The sequence below is a fragment of the Palaemon carinicauda genome, chromosome 8, assembly GCF_036898095.1.
Source record: "Palaemon carinicauda isolate YSFRI2023 chromosome 8, ASM3689809v2, whole genome shotgun sequence".
Taxonomy (NCBI): Eukaryota; Metazoa; Arthropoda; class Malacostraca; order Decapoda; family Palaemonidae; genus Palaemon; species Palaemon carinicauda.
The window spans coordinates 159,522,418-159,543,864 of NC_090732.1; the positions used below are offsets into that span (position 1 = coordinate 159,522,418).

General features: G+C 43.1%; 1 protein-coding gene across 2 annotated transcripts in view; it reads right to left on the minus strand.

The window, feature by feature from the left end:
• The window catches only part of LOC137646058 (protein FAM91A1-like), a 196,559-nt gene that overhangs the window by 139,552 nt on the left and 35,560 nt on the right, over positions 1-21,447 (minus strand). Inside the window, exons 4-5 of one of the 2 annotated variants that reach the window (XM_068379212.1) lie at positions 12,030-12,211; positions 11,496-11,597 (exon numbers count right to left, since the gene is read on the minus strand). In XM_068379212.1, coding sequence (XP_068235313.1) covers positions 11,496-11,597; positions 12,030-12,211 — 284 coding nt within the window. The remainder of the gene's footprint in view (positions 1-11,495; positions 11,598-12,029; positions 12,212-21,447) is intronic. The other variant, XM_068379213.1, reaches the window with a different exon arrangement.

Here is a 21,447-nt window from a genome sequence, read left to right on the forward strand (position 1 = left end):
GAGCGGATCCTGACAGTACACCTGCAGGTCATGATCCAAGGAAAATTGCTTCATCACTGAACTTTTTTCAGTATATGGACTTTGAGAATCTTCACTCATGTACTGGATGGAAGACATCCAGAGTGTTCTATAAACATTATGCGAAGCAAGTGCATGAACTGAAGCGTTATGTGGTGGCGGCAGGTAGTTTATTAAAACCTGTCGTCTAGTACTGCGATGAACAGTGACTTGATTGGGACCTTCAAGTAGGGTGGAAAGGTATTGACACCTTCCTGTGCAATACCTTTTAAATGAGTGTCACCATGGTGACACTAGAGACTGTTCAAAATCTCAGGTGTGGAATTATACAGATAACACTTGTGCCGTGTGTACTTGTACACAGTGTGGATAATATACAACGTTTACAGAAAATTATATTAGAAAATTTTAACAAATTTTCAAATTTCGTAGTGGCACTAATAATTTCTTCCCTTACAGGTGGAAAATTTTTCTGTTTAAAATTGTATATATAATTCCTGTAATATATATTACACTTGTATTCTAATTTTACTCATTTATCGTAAATAAATGTCTATTAAAGGGCAATTGCGTCTTATTTTGCCCCACAATTAGCACATTAAAAGTCCCCAGAGTTCTCTTGCTTATCTACCTAAGTAAACATCATATTATTGTATACTTACAAACATTGAACATAGTTGATACTTATTGTTCCGACAACATATACAAACTGTGAGACTTTTGTATATCTAGTTGTTACTTATGTTTGTTCCTACAATATATGCAAACCTTGAGACCCCTTTTCAACTGTTTAGTATGACTCTTCTCTGCACGGGGCAGGAACCCCTAACATTGTCCATGATTAGTGGTAATGACGTATAAACCCCTACCATTGTCCATGATTAGTGGTAATGACGTATAACGGTAACGTCATATCTTAATGGTTCGGAAGACCATAGAAAAATTGTCCCAAGGTTAAGGCACTTATGAAAATCCACAGATACAGTACTTTCTAGTAATTCTCTGGTAAGCTTCCATCAGGACGACATGGCTTGAGACCAAAAAACGGATTTTGAAGCGAAGCGAAAAATCTATATTTGGGTGAGATAGCCATGTCGTTCTGATGGACCCGCCCTCCTTTTCCATAGAAAAGGTTTAGGCAAGATCCCTCCTAAAACTACTATATCTGTAGCACCATGCTCAATGCTACAAGGAATGATCGCCATCTTGGATACTCGTAGTAGTACGGGAGGAAGGGTAACCTTGATAACGGCTCCCCTTCTGTTTCGCCACTTTTCCCCCTCGAAACGAAAACGCTATTCGGGGTGAAGATTGCCATGTGTCGTATCAAGATATACGTCCCCTGATATTATGCGATATCTAAAAGAAAAATTTCAAGGATATTCGCGCCAGGAGTTAGAATTCTGGAGACCTAAAGGTCAATTCTCTGGGAATATCACTGTAGCCAAATATCCCTTAGAAAGCTACTAATAGGACGACATGGCTATCTCTCCCAAAAATAGATTTTTCGCTTCGCTTCAAAATCCGTTTATTATGATGAACTTGCTTGGTACTTTTATTGTTCATTCCTACATCAAGGCTCCCTAAACAAGGTATTTAAACCCTAAGTGTACTAATACGCTTAGACTAAGGGTGTCATGAGTTGCCAGCTGCCTCTCATTGTTGCCAGTTTTTTAGTTAGTGTTCCAGCTTTGTACTCTTTTTCATGTTTTCCTCTCTTCTTGGTTCTTTGTTTTGTTGCTCTCTGCTTACTAGTTGTTCTTTCTTTGACCTTATGTAACTTTGGCATTGCTATAAAGTTCCCAAGAACGTTGTAAAAAGACATTGTACTTACAAACTACAAGTAAACAAACACACATGCATCATACCTCGTACGTCTTTGGAGTCACTGGCTGGCCTTCTCGTAGATTGTAGTTCTTTGCCTACAATCTCCCAATACCCTCCCATCTTTGCCAGACGAACGAGATTTCGAAACATATTTGAAAATATCGCTGTATATATATGCAATAATAAACACGTCAAACTCAGTCATGCAGATGACGCAGTTAGGATGACGTCATCATTTAAATACCGCTTTATCTTCATTATTTGTAAAAATAATTGCATAAAACTTCTGGAGAGCATGTAGGACATGTTTCTGCATACATAGAAACAATAACTTGATTTTTTATTTTTTCGAGTTATCAATTTATCCACCACAGCAGACAGTCCCCTTGAGAGGAAAGCAAGGATGATTTCTCGAGGTTTATCGCAATCCCAAGAACCTAACAAAACTCAAATATTCTGTCTTAGTGCTTTAGAAGAATTGCTACCGAGTCTGCTAGAATCAGCCAGTCGTCGAGGTATCTTAGGAGACGAATGCCGATCCTGTGAGCCCAAGATGACACTGGGACAAACTCCCTCGTAAGGACCTGAGGTGCTGTGGAAAGACCGAAGCAAAGCACCTTGAACTAGTACAGTATTGCCTATTCTCATGCATTATTCGAAGATATTTCCTTGAAGACGGATAGATTGGGATCTGGAGGTACTTTATGTGTCTTTGAGAGCCAGGGTACATACAAAGTCCTGTGGCCTTGCTTCCTCTAGAACGGTGTCTGCCGTCTCCATCCTGAACAAAGTCTGAAGACCAACTTGTTCAGAGCCGAGAGATCGATGACTGGTCTTCAGCCTCCCGACGCCTTTTTCACAAAAAGAATCGACTGAAGAAGCCTGGGGAGCTATCAACACCTCTTGAAGAGCACCCTTTTCCAACATGATCTGGACTTCGGCCCAGAGGGCCAGCTCCTTTAGCATAGGAGCTCGATGGAACTAGATCCAGAGTCAGTGGAGGGAGAGATCGAGTGAACAGGACGTGATACCCTGAGCAAGTCGCAGAGACTGTCCAAGGATCGGACCTGTGATGCAGCCACCTCTGCCAGCGGCGTTGCAAGCATCTCCCCACCGGTGGGCAAGTGAGACAATTACCCTCCCAAGCAGACGTGGCCTTTGCCACTTCCCTTATCACCCTTGCCTCCTCTGGAGGGTTAGGAGCCCTTTGAATCTTTGGCAGGAAAGGGCTGTTTGAACATCTAGTTAGAGGACCCTGCCGTCCTGCTGGTCGAGGGTTTGATGGATTGCAGCTGTTTCCTGGTAAGTGGTGGAGCCTTACCATAGGACCTGGATGTCAAGGCCCCGTAGAGAAGGGAGTTGTTGGTGGACTTACTACATCACTCAGCCGCCCTCTCAACCTCTTCTGGCTTAAAAAGAGCTGAGCCGTCAAGCATGGAGTTCTTGAGCTTTGTGATCTCAGCCTTGAGAACCTACATGTGGAGCCTTTCAATCACGACATCCCACCTCCTTAAAATTGCGTTCGCCCATAAGTTAACAACCTGGTGGGCGGGGAATTTCAAGGTGCGAGTGCCCCACAAGAGAAAAGTTTCCATAGACTTGCAGACTCCTTAGACCAATCCTTGGTTCTAACAAGTTGGCCCACAGATCCCAACCACATATCAAGCCACGTTGTAGCCTTCATGCATATTTTGCCACCTTCTCCATGTTCAGGTTCTCAGACGCCGAAAATAAAGCTGAGAGCTCAGAAAGCCTTTCGAATGCGACCCTCTTAAGAGTGCCTCAACGCAGGAATCAAGAGGCAAAACCGGAAGGGGCTCGTCCATGACCTCGTAATATCTCCTCTTCTGGATAAAGGGAGGTGGGAGGAGTTTGGAGTACAAACCTGCTCAAAGAGAGCTAGAGGAGCTGGCAATCTGCGAGAATGCCTTCTTTCTTGCTGCTGTCAATACCTTCAAACAGGGCAGGGTTGCAATGGCCGTAAGTGTCGTTGGGTACCATGTACAATACATGGTCCAACACCATGTCTTTGCCTTCCTGAGGAGCTGTCTCATGGTTAGCCTACCCATTGATGGCTCTCATACAGGCTAAGACTTGCCATAAGGCATACACAAAACTCCCTTCAATCAGCCTCTGAGCTGAACTCAGGACTAGCAGCCCAAGGGAGGTATACTCAAACTCCCTTCAATCAGCTTCTGAGCTGAACTCAGGACTAGCAGCCCAAGGGAGGTATACTCAAACTCCCTTCAATCAGCTTCTGAGCTGAACTCAGGACTAGCAGCCCAAGGGAGGTATACTCAAACTCCCTTCAATCAGCTTCTGAGCTGAACTCAGGACTGGCAGGAAAAGGGAGGTAGTCATCGTCAGAGTCCATTTCTTCAACCACCTCCAAACTCTCACCCATAGGAGCCCGGGGTGGGTCAACAGCGTCAACTGAAGGAATGCCGCTTGCTGACCCTCTTTATACAGGGGAATATCTCCTACCTCTCTTTCAGGAGAGCTGCAGGTGCCTTAGAGTTCTTGAGCACAGTCTTGGTATCCTTACCCTCTCTGCGAGACGGCTGATATTCCTCCAACAAAAAAGGTCTGGAAAGCTCCTGCCATCCCGTGGAGGTCTGAAACTCTTTTGCAGGAGGTTCTTCGTCTTCCGGCAGTGGTCTGGAGACGGGATGAAGCTCCGGTGGTCCGACCTATATTGGAGAGGGTCTGAAATAAGGCACGGGAGAGATCTCCCGCGGAGATCCTAATCCTCTGCTTGAACGAGGATGATAAAGGTAGGTGTGAGGAGGAGTTGGCTTCGTCAACCTCCTCTTCTGCTTTGTGGTCAGGACCGGTGTTAACTGCAGGCGAGAGAAGTCTTTAAATTTTGGCACCACCTCTCACAGCTCTACAGTCTCCAGATAGGCGAGACAGACATGGGGGGTTCCAGGGCCCTGTAAGAAACAGGTCTCCTCTTAGGAGTCAATTGGAAAAGCAGAAGAGGAGAAGGACACCAACTTCTCTAAAGGGATCCTAGGAGTAGAATCTACTCCCAACTTCTGCTTAGCAGGTTGAGTTTGGGGCACAAACATCTGCCCTTGCTGGGTCATGTCTACAACCACCTGCCTGATGGCTTTGATCAAGGTGTGAAACCATAAAGGTCATTTCCCCACAGTTGACAGGTCCGGGTTGTCCTTGGGGAGGCCTGTTGGTGGGATCGCCCCCCTTAGGGAACACTTTCTCGAAACCTGGAACTGAGGGAGAGAGGGTTGCTTACCTTGATCAATCAGCACAGGCATCTGCAGATCTTCCTCGGTGATCTTCCTGGGGCGAATTGGGGTGATGGGAATACCAGCAAACTTATTTGTAGTTTCTTGAACCCTTTGGGGAAGGGAATAGGCCATCAACATCTTGCTGGTGAGGCCTGATGAGGTGTAGGCTACTCCAATACTGCTGCTACCTCTCTGGAAGGCTGGGACTAGTACTATAACGTTGCTGGCCCTTGGTTGCTTGTGGGAGCATGTGAAGTGTGAGCAAAAGTATACGATCGCGCAAAAACCTAACATCCACTTACAGCGATCGTGCATGGGGGATGGTGAGCGCACTGGAGAATGGAGGGAAGGTCTTTGACCCCTTCGGAGAGCTGGCAAGCGACGAGTGGGGGAGCAACGCATTGGCGAGTGATGTGATAGCAAGAGGCGAGCTGGAGATCAATGAGCAGGCAAGTGGCAAATTGGCGTACAGTGAGCAGGAGAGCGTTGCGCTGGCTAGCAGCGATATGGCAAGTAGCAAGCTTGCGAGCGACGAGATGGATAGTGGTGTGCTGGCGAGCGTCGACTAGCAGAAGATCATCTAGGCAGAGGACGAGATGGTTAACAGGGAACTGGAGGGCTATGTGCTGACGAGAAGTATTCTGGAGCATGGCAATCACGAGGAGAAGAGTGATCGCAAACTGGAGAGCAGCAAGCAGAGAATGAGTGTCTAACAGGCGAGAGACGATCAATCATGAGTAGGGGAGCAACAATCAGCAGAGTGACGATCACAAGCAGGTGAGTGATGATCAAAAGATGTTGAGTGACAAGTACGACCCGGCAAGTAACGATAACGAGAGGAGCGGCAATCATGAGCAGGAGAACGGCGAGAAGATTGTCAATATGGAATTGGAGTGCTGCCAGAACGACTGGGCGTGTGAAGAGGACTACTGTCCTTGGATGATGAAGAGATCCGAAGATAACATGGGTTCCCTTTGTCAGCAGAAGGTCAGCATTGGAGAGGAAAGCAGGCATGCTAGTCTCGTCAGCAGGTGAAGTTGAAAAGTATGCCTCGCCGACAGCAATAGGCGTCATTCACTGCACCAGCTAGAGAAAGGACTTCTACTTCGGTGGATACCGGAGAAGGAACCCTCTGGTCCCCGCACTGCAGAAGTTCTACTAAGACTGCCTTAGAAGGAGGCCCTGCAACACCCATGACGACCAAACATGCAACACATCAGAAAGTGAGGAGGACTCAACCAAGGGAGGGGATGAAGTTGCTTCTCTAAAAGACAATGTCCCCGGATCCTCGGGGTTGCCCTGGTGTTAGCTAGTCTGCAGTCCTACTCAACTGCCCCTTAAAAGAAGTTGAGAGAGCAGGAGCTTTGGGAAGAGACCAGGGGGTCAAGGAATATGCCCAAGGTTTCTTCGCCCTTGAGGAAGACCACGAAGGTGAAGAATCTCTCCTGGCCTTTTTTCTTGCGCCGATGCCTAAACCTCTCCCACTGAGAGGCAGACCACTCCTTACACTCTTCACAGCTGTTACCCTGGTCACAGCGGCATCCCCTGCAGGTGGGAAACAACAAATGGGGTCAATCTCAATGGAGGACATGAAGGTATAGCAGGAGCGGCTTTCAGGCCCTGGGCAAGTCAGCATGAGGACACAGAAGAAGAAGAAAACACACCTGAAAAGAAAAAGAATCTGAAAAATCAATGGCCAAAGTCTTTTGAGGGAGCAGAGAGCAGACATCCATTCTCCTAAAAGCCAAAAGAAAAAGTGGCTCGGATTCATGAGTGTGTGAGTGATAGGAGTAGCTGGCAACCTCCAATAACCACCCCACAAACTAGAAGGTTGGGTAGTTGTCACCTTGCTTTCAAGTCTTAATGGCTAGTTCTCCAACTTCGGCGAAAGATAATCCCTAATAGATAGCGTAAAGTTTGTAGTAGTGTCGGAACAAAGAAAAATTGGAAAATATCTGTCAACATTCATAGCCAGCAAAAACATCCATCCTCACAAATGGCTGGAATCAAAGTGGTTTGTCAATGAACATGCAGGGGATTGGTGCTTTCTCTGCCACTAGACTGGTAATTACCAGCCAATTACTGACACCTTGTTATAATTTTCAACTGCTGTATTCCAGCTTCGCTATTATCATTCTCCTACGGAAAGGATGAAGGTGTGTTATGTTGTGTGGGAACAACACTTATATTTGCACTTTCCCCTTTCAGTGTTGACATCAACAAATACTGGTTCACACTCAAAATAATATAATTATGGCCAAGTATAAGAAGATGCTGTTGATACATGAGGTTACTGATAAAGTATTCTAAAGAATCTTAATAGGCAAAACACTCCCTTTTCCATGAAATAAAGATACAGTATAGTCTTTTGTGGAAGGTCTACCACCCATATGCACTGCATCAATATTGGTGTTTCTTAACCATGTCTAAAGATGGAAGATCAATAGTAGTAGAGTGCATGTACCAACTACTGTCGAGCCTCAGGTACCAATCACTAACCTAATCCTTTCATGTGGTCTGGAGATGGGCTTGCACGAAAAATCTAATTTTGCTTTATAAAAGATTGTTTATTTAATCATTATACCTCAACACACATATTCTATGAGCCCAAAGTTACTAAAATTCTAATAATCCAGAAAATCTTTTGGAGACTACAGTATATGTTGAGAACGATGGCTATGATTAATTATGGGATTCAGGTGAACAGCAAGGAATCAATATTCTTATACATACCAAGTGATTCTAGTGAATAAGGCTACTTAGTGAAATGTAGATGCTAGTGAACCTAGAAACCTACATTTGGAATTAGGAATGACATAAAAATAGTTCCCTTATGTCCTCCAACAGAGTCAGATTCAAGTAAAGTGGATAATACAGTATCACAGAAAAACAGTACATCTTTTCTTAAATATGAGTTATCAGGAATCATCAAAAAGCTGAAACTTTATGGATCCCCTTCTCCTGTAAATATACAGTACAATATCCTTTTATATTTAATTCTCATTGTGAATCCAATGATCTCACCAAAGTACTAACTCCAATCAAGTCATTTTACTTTTCCATTCATGACTATATCAAAAATTTTGAAAGTAATTTGTATTTTTTTCTAGCTATACAAATGTATTTTTTCCTAACTATACAAACCTGAGTCCTTTACTATGAAAGAGTTGATAACAGCAAAGCCGGAACACAGCCGTTAAAATTATAACAAGGTAGGGATAGTAGGCATGAGCTGCCTCCTGTCACCTACTTCTCCAGAGACGTCAAGTGTCCCAAGAGCTTCTACCACTGGTGAGCAGGGATAATCGACTGTTGCAGAAAGGGTAGAGCTGCCTTCTGCAAACATGACAGTCTTTCTCTAAACGGGAAAACTCTCCCTAGGATGGTGTCAATGTCCACTGCCAAATAGAGTAACCTCTTCACAGGTGAAAGGACAAACTTCTCATTTATCATGATCCCCAAGTCCAGACAAAATGAACCAGAATCAACCAATCGTTCAAGTAACAGAGCAGGCAGGTCTTGTTGGCGTGTGCCCACGAGGAGATTAGCTCGAAAAACCTTTGTGAAAACCTGGGTTCTCGTCGCCAAGCTAAAACATAGGACCTTGAACTGATGGACCTTGCCTGCTGCCACCAATTGGATATACAGTACTTCATGGAGGAGAGGTGAACCAGGATCTGAAAGTAGGCATCTTTCAGAATCTACAAGTGGGCATCTTTCAGAATCTGAAAGTAGGCATCTCTCAGAATTCGAAAGTAGGCATCTTTCAGATCAAGTACCACCATGAAGTCTTGCAGTCTCATCGCTTACCTGACCATAGCCGCTGTCTCCATCTTGAAGAGTTTGGTGAATGAAGTTGTTGAGAAATGAGAGGCCGATTACCAGTCTCCAACCTCTAGATGCCTTACTTACCAGAAAGTGTCAACTGAAGAACCCTGAGAGCCATCGCTGACCTCTTGAAGTGCACCCTTCGGCAAAATGCTCTGCAATTCTTTCTGTAGGGCAAGATCTTCTGCTGACCTCTAACAATATGACAACAATGTTGTCAGGGGATGAATTAGAGCAGGGAAAGAGCTGACGAACAGGAGGAGGTATCCAGACCGGATGACCTTCACTCTCTATATTTCTAGTCCTTGGAACCACCATTCCCACACTAGAGGTGGAATGGGGGAACACTCTCCCTAGTGAAGGTGTTTACCTCTTCCTTTTCCCCTACCTCTATCTCAACACTGAGCAGATGAAGTCCTAAGAATTGACTGTTGTGGGCGAGCTCCTCTCTGCGTTGGTCTTCAGGTATGTTGGGTGGAAGGCTTTCCTTGTCCTGATGTCGAAGACTGGGGTTGGCAAAAGGACACTGCCCTTTGTAGAATGGAGTCCTGCGTCTTCTGTCTCCATTTCTCAACTGCCCCTTCTATCTCTGCGGGTGAAAAGAGAGATAGCTCCTTGCAGGTGGAGTTGCGAATATCTAGTCCATCAAGGTGAAAAATTTGTTTATGAAGCTTAAAAGTCACAGCCTCCTGACACTTGAGCACCAAGTTGGCTGCCTGGTGCATTAAGAACTCTACCACCCTAGCCCCTGTTAGGATGATGTCCTTAAGGGCTTGCTTAGTTAAATCTTTGGTGTCCGTTAAGAAGGCAATAATGCCAGACCAGTGTTCTATCCAGGAGGCCACCTTCATCGTCTTCATGGATGTGACCTCTATAGCCAATAAAGAAACCAGAACCACACTTAAACGTTCTGAAGACCAGCCTAGAGCATCACAGGATCAAGTGGTAGATGGGAGGGGAGAGCCTCACGTGTACAGTAGTATTTACGTTGCTTTAGGAGGCCTGCCATGATCAAGTAGGAAGATCTCCCCACCCTAAGCAAGTACTTGGAACCAGAGACCTAGATCTCCAACTTGCCTAGTGTTTCCTTGGCCAAAACTGACCAAGGAATTTTGACCCAGGGTCTGGCACTGAAGTATCGCCTTTAAGAGGTGAGGTCACTGCTTCTCAGTGGCACTTCACCTTACTTATGCAGTGCAAAACTTCCAAGAAAGTCGAGTCTGTTTCCCCCTTGTCTGCTTTTGAAGGACCGGGAACTGCTGGCTTTGGAAGGTCTCCTTCAGAGTCTTGAGACTCCAACTCGGCGTCCTACTCCTCAGGTTCGTCTTCTCCAGGTCGATGAGAAGGGCCAGCTGGTGTATCCTGATCTGGGATTCTAACCAGCAGAGGGTAGGAAAGTCTAGGTTCCAGAGGACTCCTTTAGATCAGTCTTGAAGTTTTGCTTTCTCTTTTATGGGCGCCAGCCGAGAAGGGAGAGAGAATGCTGGATATTCTCCAGTCTACTGCCGCACTGTCATCTAGAGGGCGGCTGACTGGTCAAGGATCACCCTTCTTTTTCACTGGTGACAGATGTTCTGTAAAGTACCAATGACTCTCTGTGAAAGCATAGCGTTTAAGAAACATAGGCTTAAAAATATACACAATTCTATATTATTTGGCTAAATCGTATTTACAGGTGTCACCCCTGGGTGGTGTGACAGGGATTCTGTCCCTTTTACACTTCTTAAGAGCTCAATTTAAAGGGGTCAATGCTGGGAGATGAACGAGGAGAAGCCGTATTCTTCCACCTTAAGCCCCAACTTGCTTGGGAGAGCAGCTGTAACTGCTCTAGGGAAAGTTCCTCTGAAGAAGGTTTCCTGTCGTATGTCTTGTACACACTAGTAATTGGTCCCTTTTGGCAAGTCTAGGATGAGTCTCTGACAGGTATCTGGAGCTTTCTACAGACAAATGTTCTACCTGCCCAGAGCCTGGCTTTGTTGATCTCCGAGAATGAGCCCGTACTTCTTCCACTGGGGGGATGGCCACTCCCAACAATCATCACAAGGGGAAACTAAGGAACAAGCATGCCCTCAGCAGTGAGGACACAACTGACGAGGATCCACATCAAGGGCATTCATGAAGGTAACAACGGTCTTGAGCAGCATTCCCTGACATTTTTGTATATAGGGTAGCATCCTCTATGAAAGCAATCACTCAAAGCAAACATGCTAGAAAGAAAAAGTAAAGAATGAGTAAATTTCTGCTGAAAGATTAATACCTGTCCATTGTTTACACCTCGTTATTATTTCAACTGCCATGCTCCAGCTTCGTTGTTATCTATTCTACTATAGTAATGGACAATGGTTTGTATTTGTCTTGGAACAAACATATTTTATGCTTATCACAACAGCAGTCGTGACTTTTACACCCGACTATATAGGAATCAAATTCCTCAGAGCTTTGAAAATGTAAATTTGCATCTCCCAGTACCTGCATGTAAAATACGGTAGTATGCAACAGTATTCAGATCCAAGTCATATTTGGAAAAAGTAGAAGTAAGATGCCTCTTATTTCACTAACTAAAACTCTTACCTGCACCACTTCAGCATCTGACATATTGTTGTAAGCTTTGAGAATAACCTGCCTGAATTCGTGGGAGACCATGTTCATCAAGCCATGTTTTTCAGACTGACCCTTAAGGAAGAAATAAAGGTGTAATTACTTACAATTAGCATTTGCTAACTGCAAGACCAGCAATCAAGAAGACAACCCAACAATACAAACTACCAGCTAAGATGAAAAGATCACAGTTTTACTGTTTATGAAAGGTGATAAATGAAAGGGAGGCAGTAAAAGAATGAATTAGTCAAGAAATAAATGAACTGATGAGTTACAAACAGATGAATACATTACTAGCAATCCTAAACAGAAGAAAGATGTGAAGGGAGAATTCTCACCTGTTAAAAGTGCTGCATACCAAGTATAGCAGTTGACTGATGGGTACCTGTGGTTGTGCAGGTGTTGTGTAATTACTGATATTCTTCTGTCTATGATACACTCTTCATGAATTTTCTTAATAAATTGTCTGTCCTTGAACCAAAAAGATAGAAGACCACCTAATTTTACCTTTACATCTTCTTCTGTGACACATCCAACGCAAACCATCCACCAAGCATCAATGGAGATTTCAGAAGGAAGTAATGGTAACAGATCGCGAACATTCTTTTTCCGGAAAAGTTTACGAGTTGAGCGGCACTGATTCATGAGGTCTATGTACTGATTTCGACCGATACCCAGCAGCCTTAAACCTGAGAGTAAAGTCAATCACCATCTTAAAAAATAGCAAAGTTCATGGCTGATGTTTAAGTAAACAAACACATAAAAGTAATAACCTTATAATATTCTCATGTACTATTTCAGAGACGCTTTTATACCCATTTCTATAAATGCAATTACATTACTGCTAGTAGAGAGATTCCCTATTAAATGTTTTCTGAAAAGATATTTAAGAAAATTTAACTTTCTTACAAAATCAATCTCAATTGGAAGACTATTCAGCACCTTCATGTCAGGTGATGAAAAGGATAAATTTATATAAAAAATTATATTTTCATAATAAAATAAATTTTTTAATATACTTACCCGCTGGTTATATAATGGCTAAAGTCCCAGACGCCTCAGCAGAAAATTCAAAATCTCTTGCGCAGCTTTGCGCATATAAGCCAGGTGTACCCCAGCGTCCTCGCGGTATCACAGGTAGAACTATACTCAACCAATTCAGATTTTCCATGCCCCATGGTCTCCAGAGGGGAGGAGGGTGGGTCTAAAAATTATATAACCAGCGGGTAGGTATATTCAAAAATTTATTTTATTATGAAAATATAATTTTTAGATATAAAACTTACCCGCTGGTTATATAATGGCTGACTGACACCCATTGGTGGCGGGTCAGAGACAGCTGCATAATTGGAAATTCACTTAAGAGTTACATAAACAACTTAAATGGTTCTAACCAGATAAGGAAGCTGACAGCAATGCTCTGCCTCATTTTATCTGCTATCCTTAGGAGATCCAGTGATCCACTCGGGGTTGATGATCTCTAGGAGCTGTCAAACGGTACAACCACCTATAACATGACAGGACCTCAACTAATACCCTTGTTCCGAGCACTCTCTAGGAACAAAATGACCACCTGACTAGGTCAAAGATTGCGGAAGATTGCCGACCAATCTTCACGTACAATCATAAAAATATATATATAACAGTTCCAAAAGAAGAACAGGGATACTAGAAATTCAGGGAAAAGTAGTGGAGAATGTTTCACCTACTACTGCACTCGTTGTTGCAAGTGATCCCAAAACGTAGACTTCTTCATAAAGAGACTGGACACGGTAAAAATAATGCAAGGCGAATACAGGATTACCCCTTCACAAGACTGTATACGCAATGCTTTGCAGAGAACAGTTTAGTTTAAAAATTACAGAAGTTTCTACAGCTCTAACTTCGTGAGTCTTTACTCTTTCAACATCTTATGATCTGTCAACCAACCGTGTGGAAGAACCTTTGTAATCAAAGTCTATACGAGATGACAGAATGTTTAGACATGGATAGCGCAGACTTCTTGACCATGCACCTAAGAGTTATGAATAGACTCTTAACTTCTTTGTTCTTGTCCCAATAATACTTCATCATTTTAATTGGGCAAAAAACTCTTCTCAGCCCATCACAAACCAAATTCGAGAGAATAGTGATCCCGAAAGATTTAGGCTATGGATGAGAAAGATGTTTATTAATGACCAAGAATCCAGGTTGCAAGGTACCTATGGCTTAACCAATGTGAAGTCCGTGTTCTTGCTAAAAGAGTGAACTTCACTGACTCTCAACTATGGTAGACTTACTCAGAAAGTCTCCAAAGTTAGGCCTTAAAAAGAAACCAAGTGTAAAGGGTCGGATCTGTCACTACCGCGAAGCTCCAGAAACGACCCCTAAATTTCAGGCTGGAGCATCTTGCTGAGGGAGAGACCAGAACTTGTGTCTGTGTCTGCATGACGTCTGCCGTAAGAGAGAGACCAGACTGCTACAAGCACCCGCTCTAATGCTTCTCTTAACACGAGCATATCTCTGCGAGGAAGCGTTACTAAGCATAGAAGAACTATGCCTTCTGGCACTAATCGGAAAACCATTTCTTTGATCTATGGTAGTCCTTAGACTCTTCAGGAGAAAATTTTCTACCCCCGAGAATCGTAAACGCTAAACACAGATGAAATACTGTAGACCTCATTTAGCTCAAACCAAATCTACACTCGCGGGGTAGCGAGTGCGCCAACTCAAGCATGGGCGAAGGCCAGGAGAGAACATGAACCGCATTCTTGTGAGCAACCTGGGAGAGTCCCTATGACATTTCATGCGCGCCTTGTGCGCAAACTGAACGTATCCAATGCTGTGAGATACCGTCAACAGTAGTCGCTAGACCTCAGAAGAAAAGTAATAGACCTTTCTCCAAACTGGGGAAGGAGAAGAAGTGTGAACAGAAGCAAACTGAACACCTTTTCCCCCGAAGAACTATGTGTCTTACACGATTCTGGTGCTGACACGTCGCCTTCTTCCGAAAAGAAAAAACTTCCAGCGAACGTTAGATACTGCAGGATAAGTTAATAGCAAACATACGACTCCTGAAAGGTCTTGGAAAAATTGTATGTGACTTGTCTGACTTCCGCTCCTCTCGCGGAAGAAAAAACACACTCGATTGCTTCCTGTTCAAGCATCAAAACACGACTGCTGCGAAGGTAAGTTCTGTTCGCGTGCATACATGAAGAGTAACTACCTAGTCTGGTAGACAGGGAAAACGTAGAATGTTATTCTCGTCAGCGAACTGCATTCTAATATGCAGAAAACAGTTACAAGATCCATGATACCATAGCGATGACGATCTGATCGCTTCAAGACATTCCAACTCCGCTCTTTTCAAGATACTATGTCACATGGTTGTGATGTCATAGCTCGCCAATCATAGGCGAAGAAAAGAGCATTACCTCATCATTCCAAAGTGGAGAGAGACCGTCTTGGACTGCATCAAAAATATCGCTTGGCGGAACAGACGTTTAATGCACAAGGTCCGCGAAGAACCTCGGCCTACCGACCTTCCTTCTCCCAAGGGTTGGAACGTAAATTAGAGATAAAGGACTAGGGGCAAGGTGAAAACGAACAAACACCTCCTCCAGAGCACTGTGCTATGTTTACGAGTCACTAACAAGAGCGGTTTAAAAACATAAAACATTAAATCATAAAAGATCTGCCCATGGTGGGAGATATACTTTAACGTTCTATTCTCATAAAGGCCTTAATGCCCTTTCTGTTGTAGCAGCTGCAAGCGCTGTATCATCTCTACAGTAAGCTTCGTTATTTTCCTGAGAATGATTTAATGTTAATTCATTACTTTATTTTACCATTAATTTACTAGGCCATCGTTCCCTAAAGGAGCCCTTTGGGTTATAGCATCTTGCTTCCCTAATAGGGTTGTAGCTGGCTTGTAATACAAATAAAATAAAATAAATAGCGACACCATCAACTCAACTAGCGAAAACTCTGAAGTCGAAACGAGGAGCAGCCGGTAAAAAATATGAGGGAAATTCTATAGAAAAATTCTCATGAGTTTCTGAAAGTTATTCCCTTCCTTTTACAATCTCTATCCTAGGAAGAGAAGTCTTGATTCTTAGGAATCCACTCCATATGATTCTGAATTCAGACCTCAATAATTAGAGGACTTAATTCTAGTTCTCACAACCAAGAGTTAGCCCAGCAGGCCTTGGTCCGAGAATATAATATCGTTCTAGTTAAGATCTATTTCTTAATATAGCGCCTGGAGCACCAATAACTTAACACTAGACGTTCATGGTCAGGTACACATCAAAGTCTATAGTCATAGGTAGCGAAGCGTCCACCCCAACGCTGAAGCATCCACCCCAACACTGAAGCGTCCACACTGATGCTGAACCGCCCACACTAACGCTGAAGCGTCCACACTCGTGCTGAAGCGTCCATACTGACGCTGAAGTGTCCATACTGACACTGAAAGCGTCTACACTGACGCTGAAGCGTCTACACTGACGCTGAAGCGTCCACACTGACGTGGCGCTTCGCTCCATTCCGTCGACGTTCCGTTTCCGTTGCCGCACCGTTCCGATGACGCTTCGCCGGCTCTGCTGCCTGGCGAACGTCGGTGCGTCTGTATAGACTGATACTAGGTGCTATGAGGCGTCGGTTTGTGTTGAGCAGGTAATCGAAGTAAAGCATCCACTTTCCCCCACCCTTGAACATTGCGGTTGGTAGGCCGCCTGTGCGACAACGAGTCCTCACCGTTAAAGACACGACACCTGTGCGTCCGTGTCAAAGACCGGAATCGAGACACCCAACCGCACTGTTAACGGCAGGCTGAAAAGACTGCATTAACGAAGATAGATGCTGTTTCATGCCTAACTACAAAGATCAAGAATCAACCTTAGGCGAAACGTATTCAGCATTATCTTCGTCGATCCATAGCGCTAGCCACTGTCGAGAGACAATACCCATCAGGTGGGGTGGCGGCACTGCGTCTGCGCCGCATGAAACGTAATACACGCAGAACGAATCTAATTTTGTTTTCAGCTTAGCGCCTTTGAAAACACTAATACCTCGCTTTATCTACAGCGAGGGTGAGCGTTCTGGTGGTCGACAGAAAATGCTCGAGAGGACTTCAGTTCGGGTCTAAAAGACTGTAACGCCTGGTTACCCTCTCGATTCCTTTCGCCGTTTGACTTAACTTCTCCCCTGGGTCCGGGAGCTCGACAGAGGTCTAAGGCTAGGATAATGACAGGTCTGAATAGAAGCACTCTCCACAGAATAAAATTCACTGCACAATTACAGTATCACTAAAAAATTTGCACTTTACTCTTTGGCACAAAGATAGTTTCATAATTACTTGAAAGCCAAAGTATACACTCAAAGGAAATGAACTCCGTAGGGAGAGACTTATAGTTCTGTCACTGGACAATTGTTTGAATGGGAAAGCAAAAGTACCAAATCCCATAAAAATGTGACAAAATATTAAATATCAAATATTACCTTAATAGATAAAATATTTATAAATTGAAATAAACCCTTAAATTAAGGGGTTCCAATAAAAGATGAATCATCACTCGCGTCATTGGAACATCTACAAATAATATACGAATAATTTAGTATTCCGAAAACCACCAAAGCAACAACGATACATAGAATCGTGCGCTACGACGAATGTAAAGAATACTGCATCGTATAAAATAAACTGAACTGTAACTTCCTTAATCTCTGACTAAGGAAAAAAACTGAAAGGACCAATTAATAGCAAAATAAAATGTTCCTTTTACAAAGTACGATTAAAGACTTAGTACTATTCATAAAATCGCTACAATATATGTAACATCGTAACGATACTGATTACTGCGTAACAAAAATAAACTGAACGGTAGTTAATCTTTGCAAACAGAACAAAGATTATCTAAAGAAAAATATTAAAAGGATAAAATTTTCTCAAAATAATTCCTTTAATTTAATCTATAACTTAAAACTCTAAAAGCATAATCACTTATATTCTTTGAAAAAGGCAAGACAGACTTATAGCCTACGGAAGAGGCTGTGACATCATCAATAGTCAAAATGTTTACATTTCGCCCCTCTGCTTTCGTGAAGTTTAAAATAGGTTGAAAACCTTCCAACCCTACCTTTTAAGTTATAAGTACGTGATCACAGATCAAATAAAACATATATGCGAAAGCCAAAACTCAAAAACGTTAATACATCACCAAATATCGTCCAAACAGAGTAAGAAAACAAGAGAGAATTTCCAATAGTTCAGCCAGCTATGGCGGCAGAGAAAATCTGAATTGGTTGAGTATAGTTCTACCTGTGGTACCCCGAGGGCGCTGGGGTACACCTGGCTTATATGCGCAAAGCTGCGCAAGAGATTTTGAATTTTCTGCCGAGGCGTTGGGGACTTTAGCCATTATATAACCAGCGGGTAAGTTTTATATTTGAAAAAATATAATTACAAAATCAAATAGTACAGTACATACAAAATAATAAAATTTATAAAAATAATTCACACACATTCAAACATAAAAACAAAAACATTCAGACACATTAGTACATCTAAAAACATAATTGATTGGTAAATTTATTACTTTACAAATGTCCTTATTTTCAGTCTAATTGAGGAGACCAAGATTTAAATTGTAATTAAAAACCAGCAACACAATATTTATTATTATTATTATTATTATTATTATTATTATTATTATTATTATTATTATTATTATTATTATTACTTGCTAAGCTACGACCCTAGTTGGAAAAATTTTATTTTTATTATAAAATAAATTTTTGAACATACTTACCTGGTAGTTATACATATAGCTTACGTCCCTGACGTCACGGCAGAAAATTCAAAACTCGCGCCAATCGCCGATTGGATAGCCAGGTGTACTACCTGTGCGCCCTAGCAAGGTACCTTGGAACCATCCCATGCTTCCTCATATCTTCCATGCCTCTAGTCTCTAGAGGGGAGGAGGGTGAGAATTTAATTATATATAAGTACCAGGTAAGTATGTTCAAAAATTTATTTTATAATGAAAATAACATTTTTAAACATAAAACTTACCTGGTAGTTATATATATAGCTGATTAACACCTTTGGTGGAGGGTTAGAGACAGCCACTATAGTTGGAATTTTGCTTTAAGAGTTGAATAAAAAACAAGCTTGAGGGTTCGTACCTGATAAGGAAGCTGACTTCAATGATACTCTGCCATTATGTCCGCTTTCCTTACAAGATCCAGCGATCCTCTCAGGGGCTGAAGATCTCTAGGAGCTGTCAAACCGGTGAACACACCTCTCTGTGACAGAGCCTCCTCTAATACCCAGTTCCGGGCGCTCTCAAGGAACAAAATAGACCACCTGACCTATCAATGATTGCAGAAGACTGTCGCAATCTCCACAAGACAACCATAAAAACAAATTAAAAGTTCCAAGAGAAGAAAAGGTATTAGGATTATGGGAATGTAGTGGTGGATCCTTCCCCCACTACAGTACTCGCTGCTATGAACGGTCCCAGAGTGTAACAGTCCTCACATAGAGTCTGGACACTTTTCAAATAGTGTGAAGTGAACACAGATTTGCTCCTCCAAAAGGTTGTGTCCATAATGCTCTGCAATGAACGATTTTGTTTGAAGGCCACTGAGGTTGCTACAGCTCTAACTTTGTGAGTCTTGACCTTTAAAAGTCTAAAGTCTGTCTCACTGCAATATGTATAAGTCTCTCTAATTAAAAGTCTGATGAAGAATGACAGGGCATTCTTAGACAACTGCAAGGAGGGTTTCTTGACCGAGCACCACAGGGCTTCCGACTTGCCTCTCAACTCCTTCGTTCTGTCCAGATAGAACTTCAGGGCTCTTACTGGACATAGGACTCTCTCTAACTCATCGCCAACCACATCCGAAAGATTCGGAATCTCAAAAGCCTTAGGCCAAGGTTGAGAAGGGCGCTCATTCTTGGCGAGAAAACCCAACTGCAATGAGCAGATAGCTTTGTTATCCCAAAAACCCACGTTTTTACTGAACACATGGATTTCACTAACTCTCTTGGCTGTTGCCAGACTAACCAAGAAAAGGGTTTTCATCGTGAGGTCCTTCAGAGATGTAGAGTGCAAGGGTTCAAACCTGTCACTCATAAGGAACTTCAGAACTATATCCAGATTCCAAGCTGGTGAATCCTGGTGACGTTGCTTCGATGTCTCAAAAGGTTTAAGAAGGTCTGTATGTCTTTATTATTTGAAAGATCCAAATCTCTGTGCCTGAATACAGTTGCCAACATGCTCCTGTATCCCTTGATAGAAGATGACGAAAAATTGCACTTCCTTCTCAGAAATAAAAGGAAGTCAGCAATCTGAGTTACGGAGGTACCGGAAGAGGAAACAGAGTTGACTCTGCACCATTCTCTGAAAACCTCCCACTTGGATTGATAGACTCTGATGGTTGAAGACCTTCTTGCTCTTGCAATCGCTCTAGCTGCCTCCTTCGAAAAACCTCTAGCTCTTGTGAGTTTTTCGATAGTCTGAAGACAGTTAGCTTGAAGATTTTGAAGACTTTGATGGTGCCTTTCTAAGTGGGGCTGTTTGAGTAAATCTACTCTCTAATGGAAGGCTTCTGGGAGTGTCCACCATCCATTCCAGTACCTCTGTGAACCATTCCCTAAAGGGCCAAAAGGGGGCTACTAGGGTCATTCTGGTCCCTTCGCTTGACACAAACTGTTGTAGCACCTTGTAAAGTATATTGAAAGGTGGAAAAAACGTACACATCTAGATTGGACCAATCTAGCAGAAACGCGTCCGTGTGTACTGCTTCGAGATCTCTAGCCTCTTGGTCTTGGTCTTTGAGGTCGCGAAAAGGTCTATGCAAGGGCGATCCCAAAGTCTCCACAGACTCTTGCAAACTTCTAGATGGAGTGTCCACTCTGTGGGTAGGACTTGACCTCTCCTGCTGAGGCTGTCTGCCGTTACACTCTTCTCCCCTTGGATGAATCAGATAATCAGAATTACATTTCTTTCCTTTGCCCAGATGAGCAGATTCCTCGCCGTATCGTAAAGGGAAATCAATTGAGTTCCTTCTTGCTTGGCAATGTAAGCCAATGCTGTGGTGATGTCGGCATTGACTTGCACTACTTTGTTCAGGACTGACCCTTCAAAGCTTTCTAGGGCCAAAAGAACAGCTAACAGTTTCTTTTGGTTTATGTAGAAGGACTTTTGAACCTCCGTCCACAACCCTGATACTTCCAACTTGCCCAGTGTTGCTCCCCACCACGAGTCCGAGGCGTCGGAACACAACACAAGGTCTGGGTTCTTTTGTTCTAATGGGTAACCATCTTGAAACTTGACTGGATCGTTCCATCACTGAAGGCAACTTCTTATTGACTCCGTGACTGGAATACACATCGTCTCCAAATACTTCTTCCTGTTCCAGTGATAATTGAGGTGAAACTGGAGAGGTCGAAGATTCAGTCTTCCTAGAGAGACAAACTGTTCCAACGAGGAGAGGGTTCCCAACACTCATCCACTTCCTCGCAGAACACTTCTGCTCTCCTAGAAACAATTGTACTTTCAAGATGGCTTGCTCCGTCCTTAAGGGAGACGGAAAAGCCCGAAAAACTCGACTCCGAATCACCATCCCTAAATAGAGTATCTCTTGTAATGGTGTCAGAAGAGATTTGTCCTTGTTAACAAGAAGACCCAATTCTTCTGTCAAATTCAATGCTGTCTGAAGATCCTTCAGGCAGAGATCGTAAGAGCAAGCTCTGAGAAGCCAATCGTCTAAATACAAGAGGCTCTGATGCCTCGAGTGGAGAATCCTTGCTACATTGAGCATAAGTTTTGTAAAAATTTGAGGGGCGGTATTGAGGCCAAAACACAGGGCTTGAAACTGAAAAACATCTTCCTTGAATATGAACCTCAGATAATGCTTGAAGCTCGGATGAATAGGG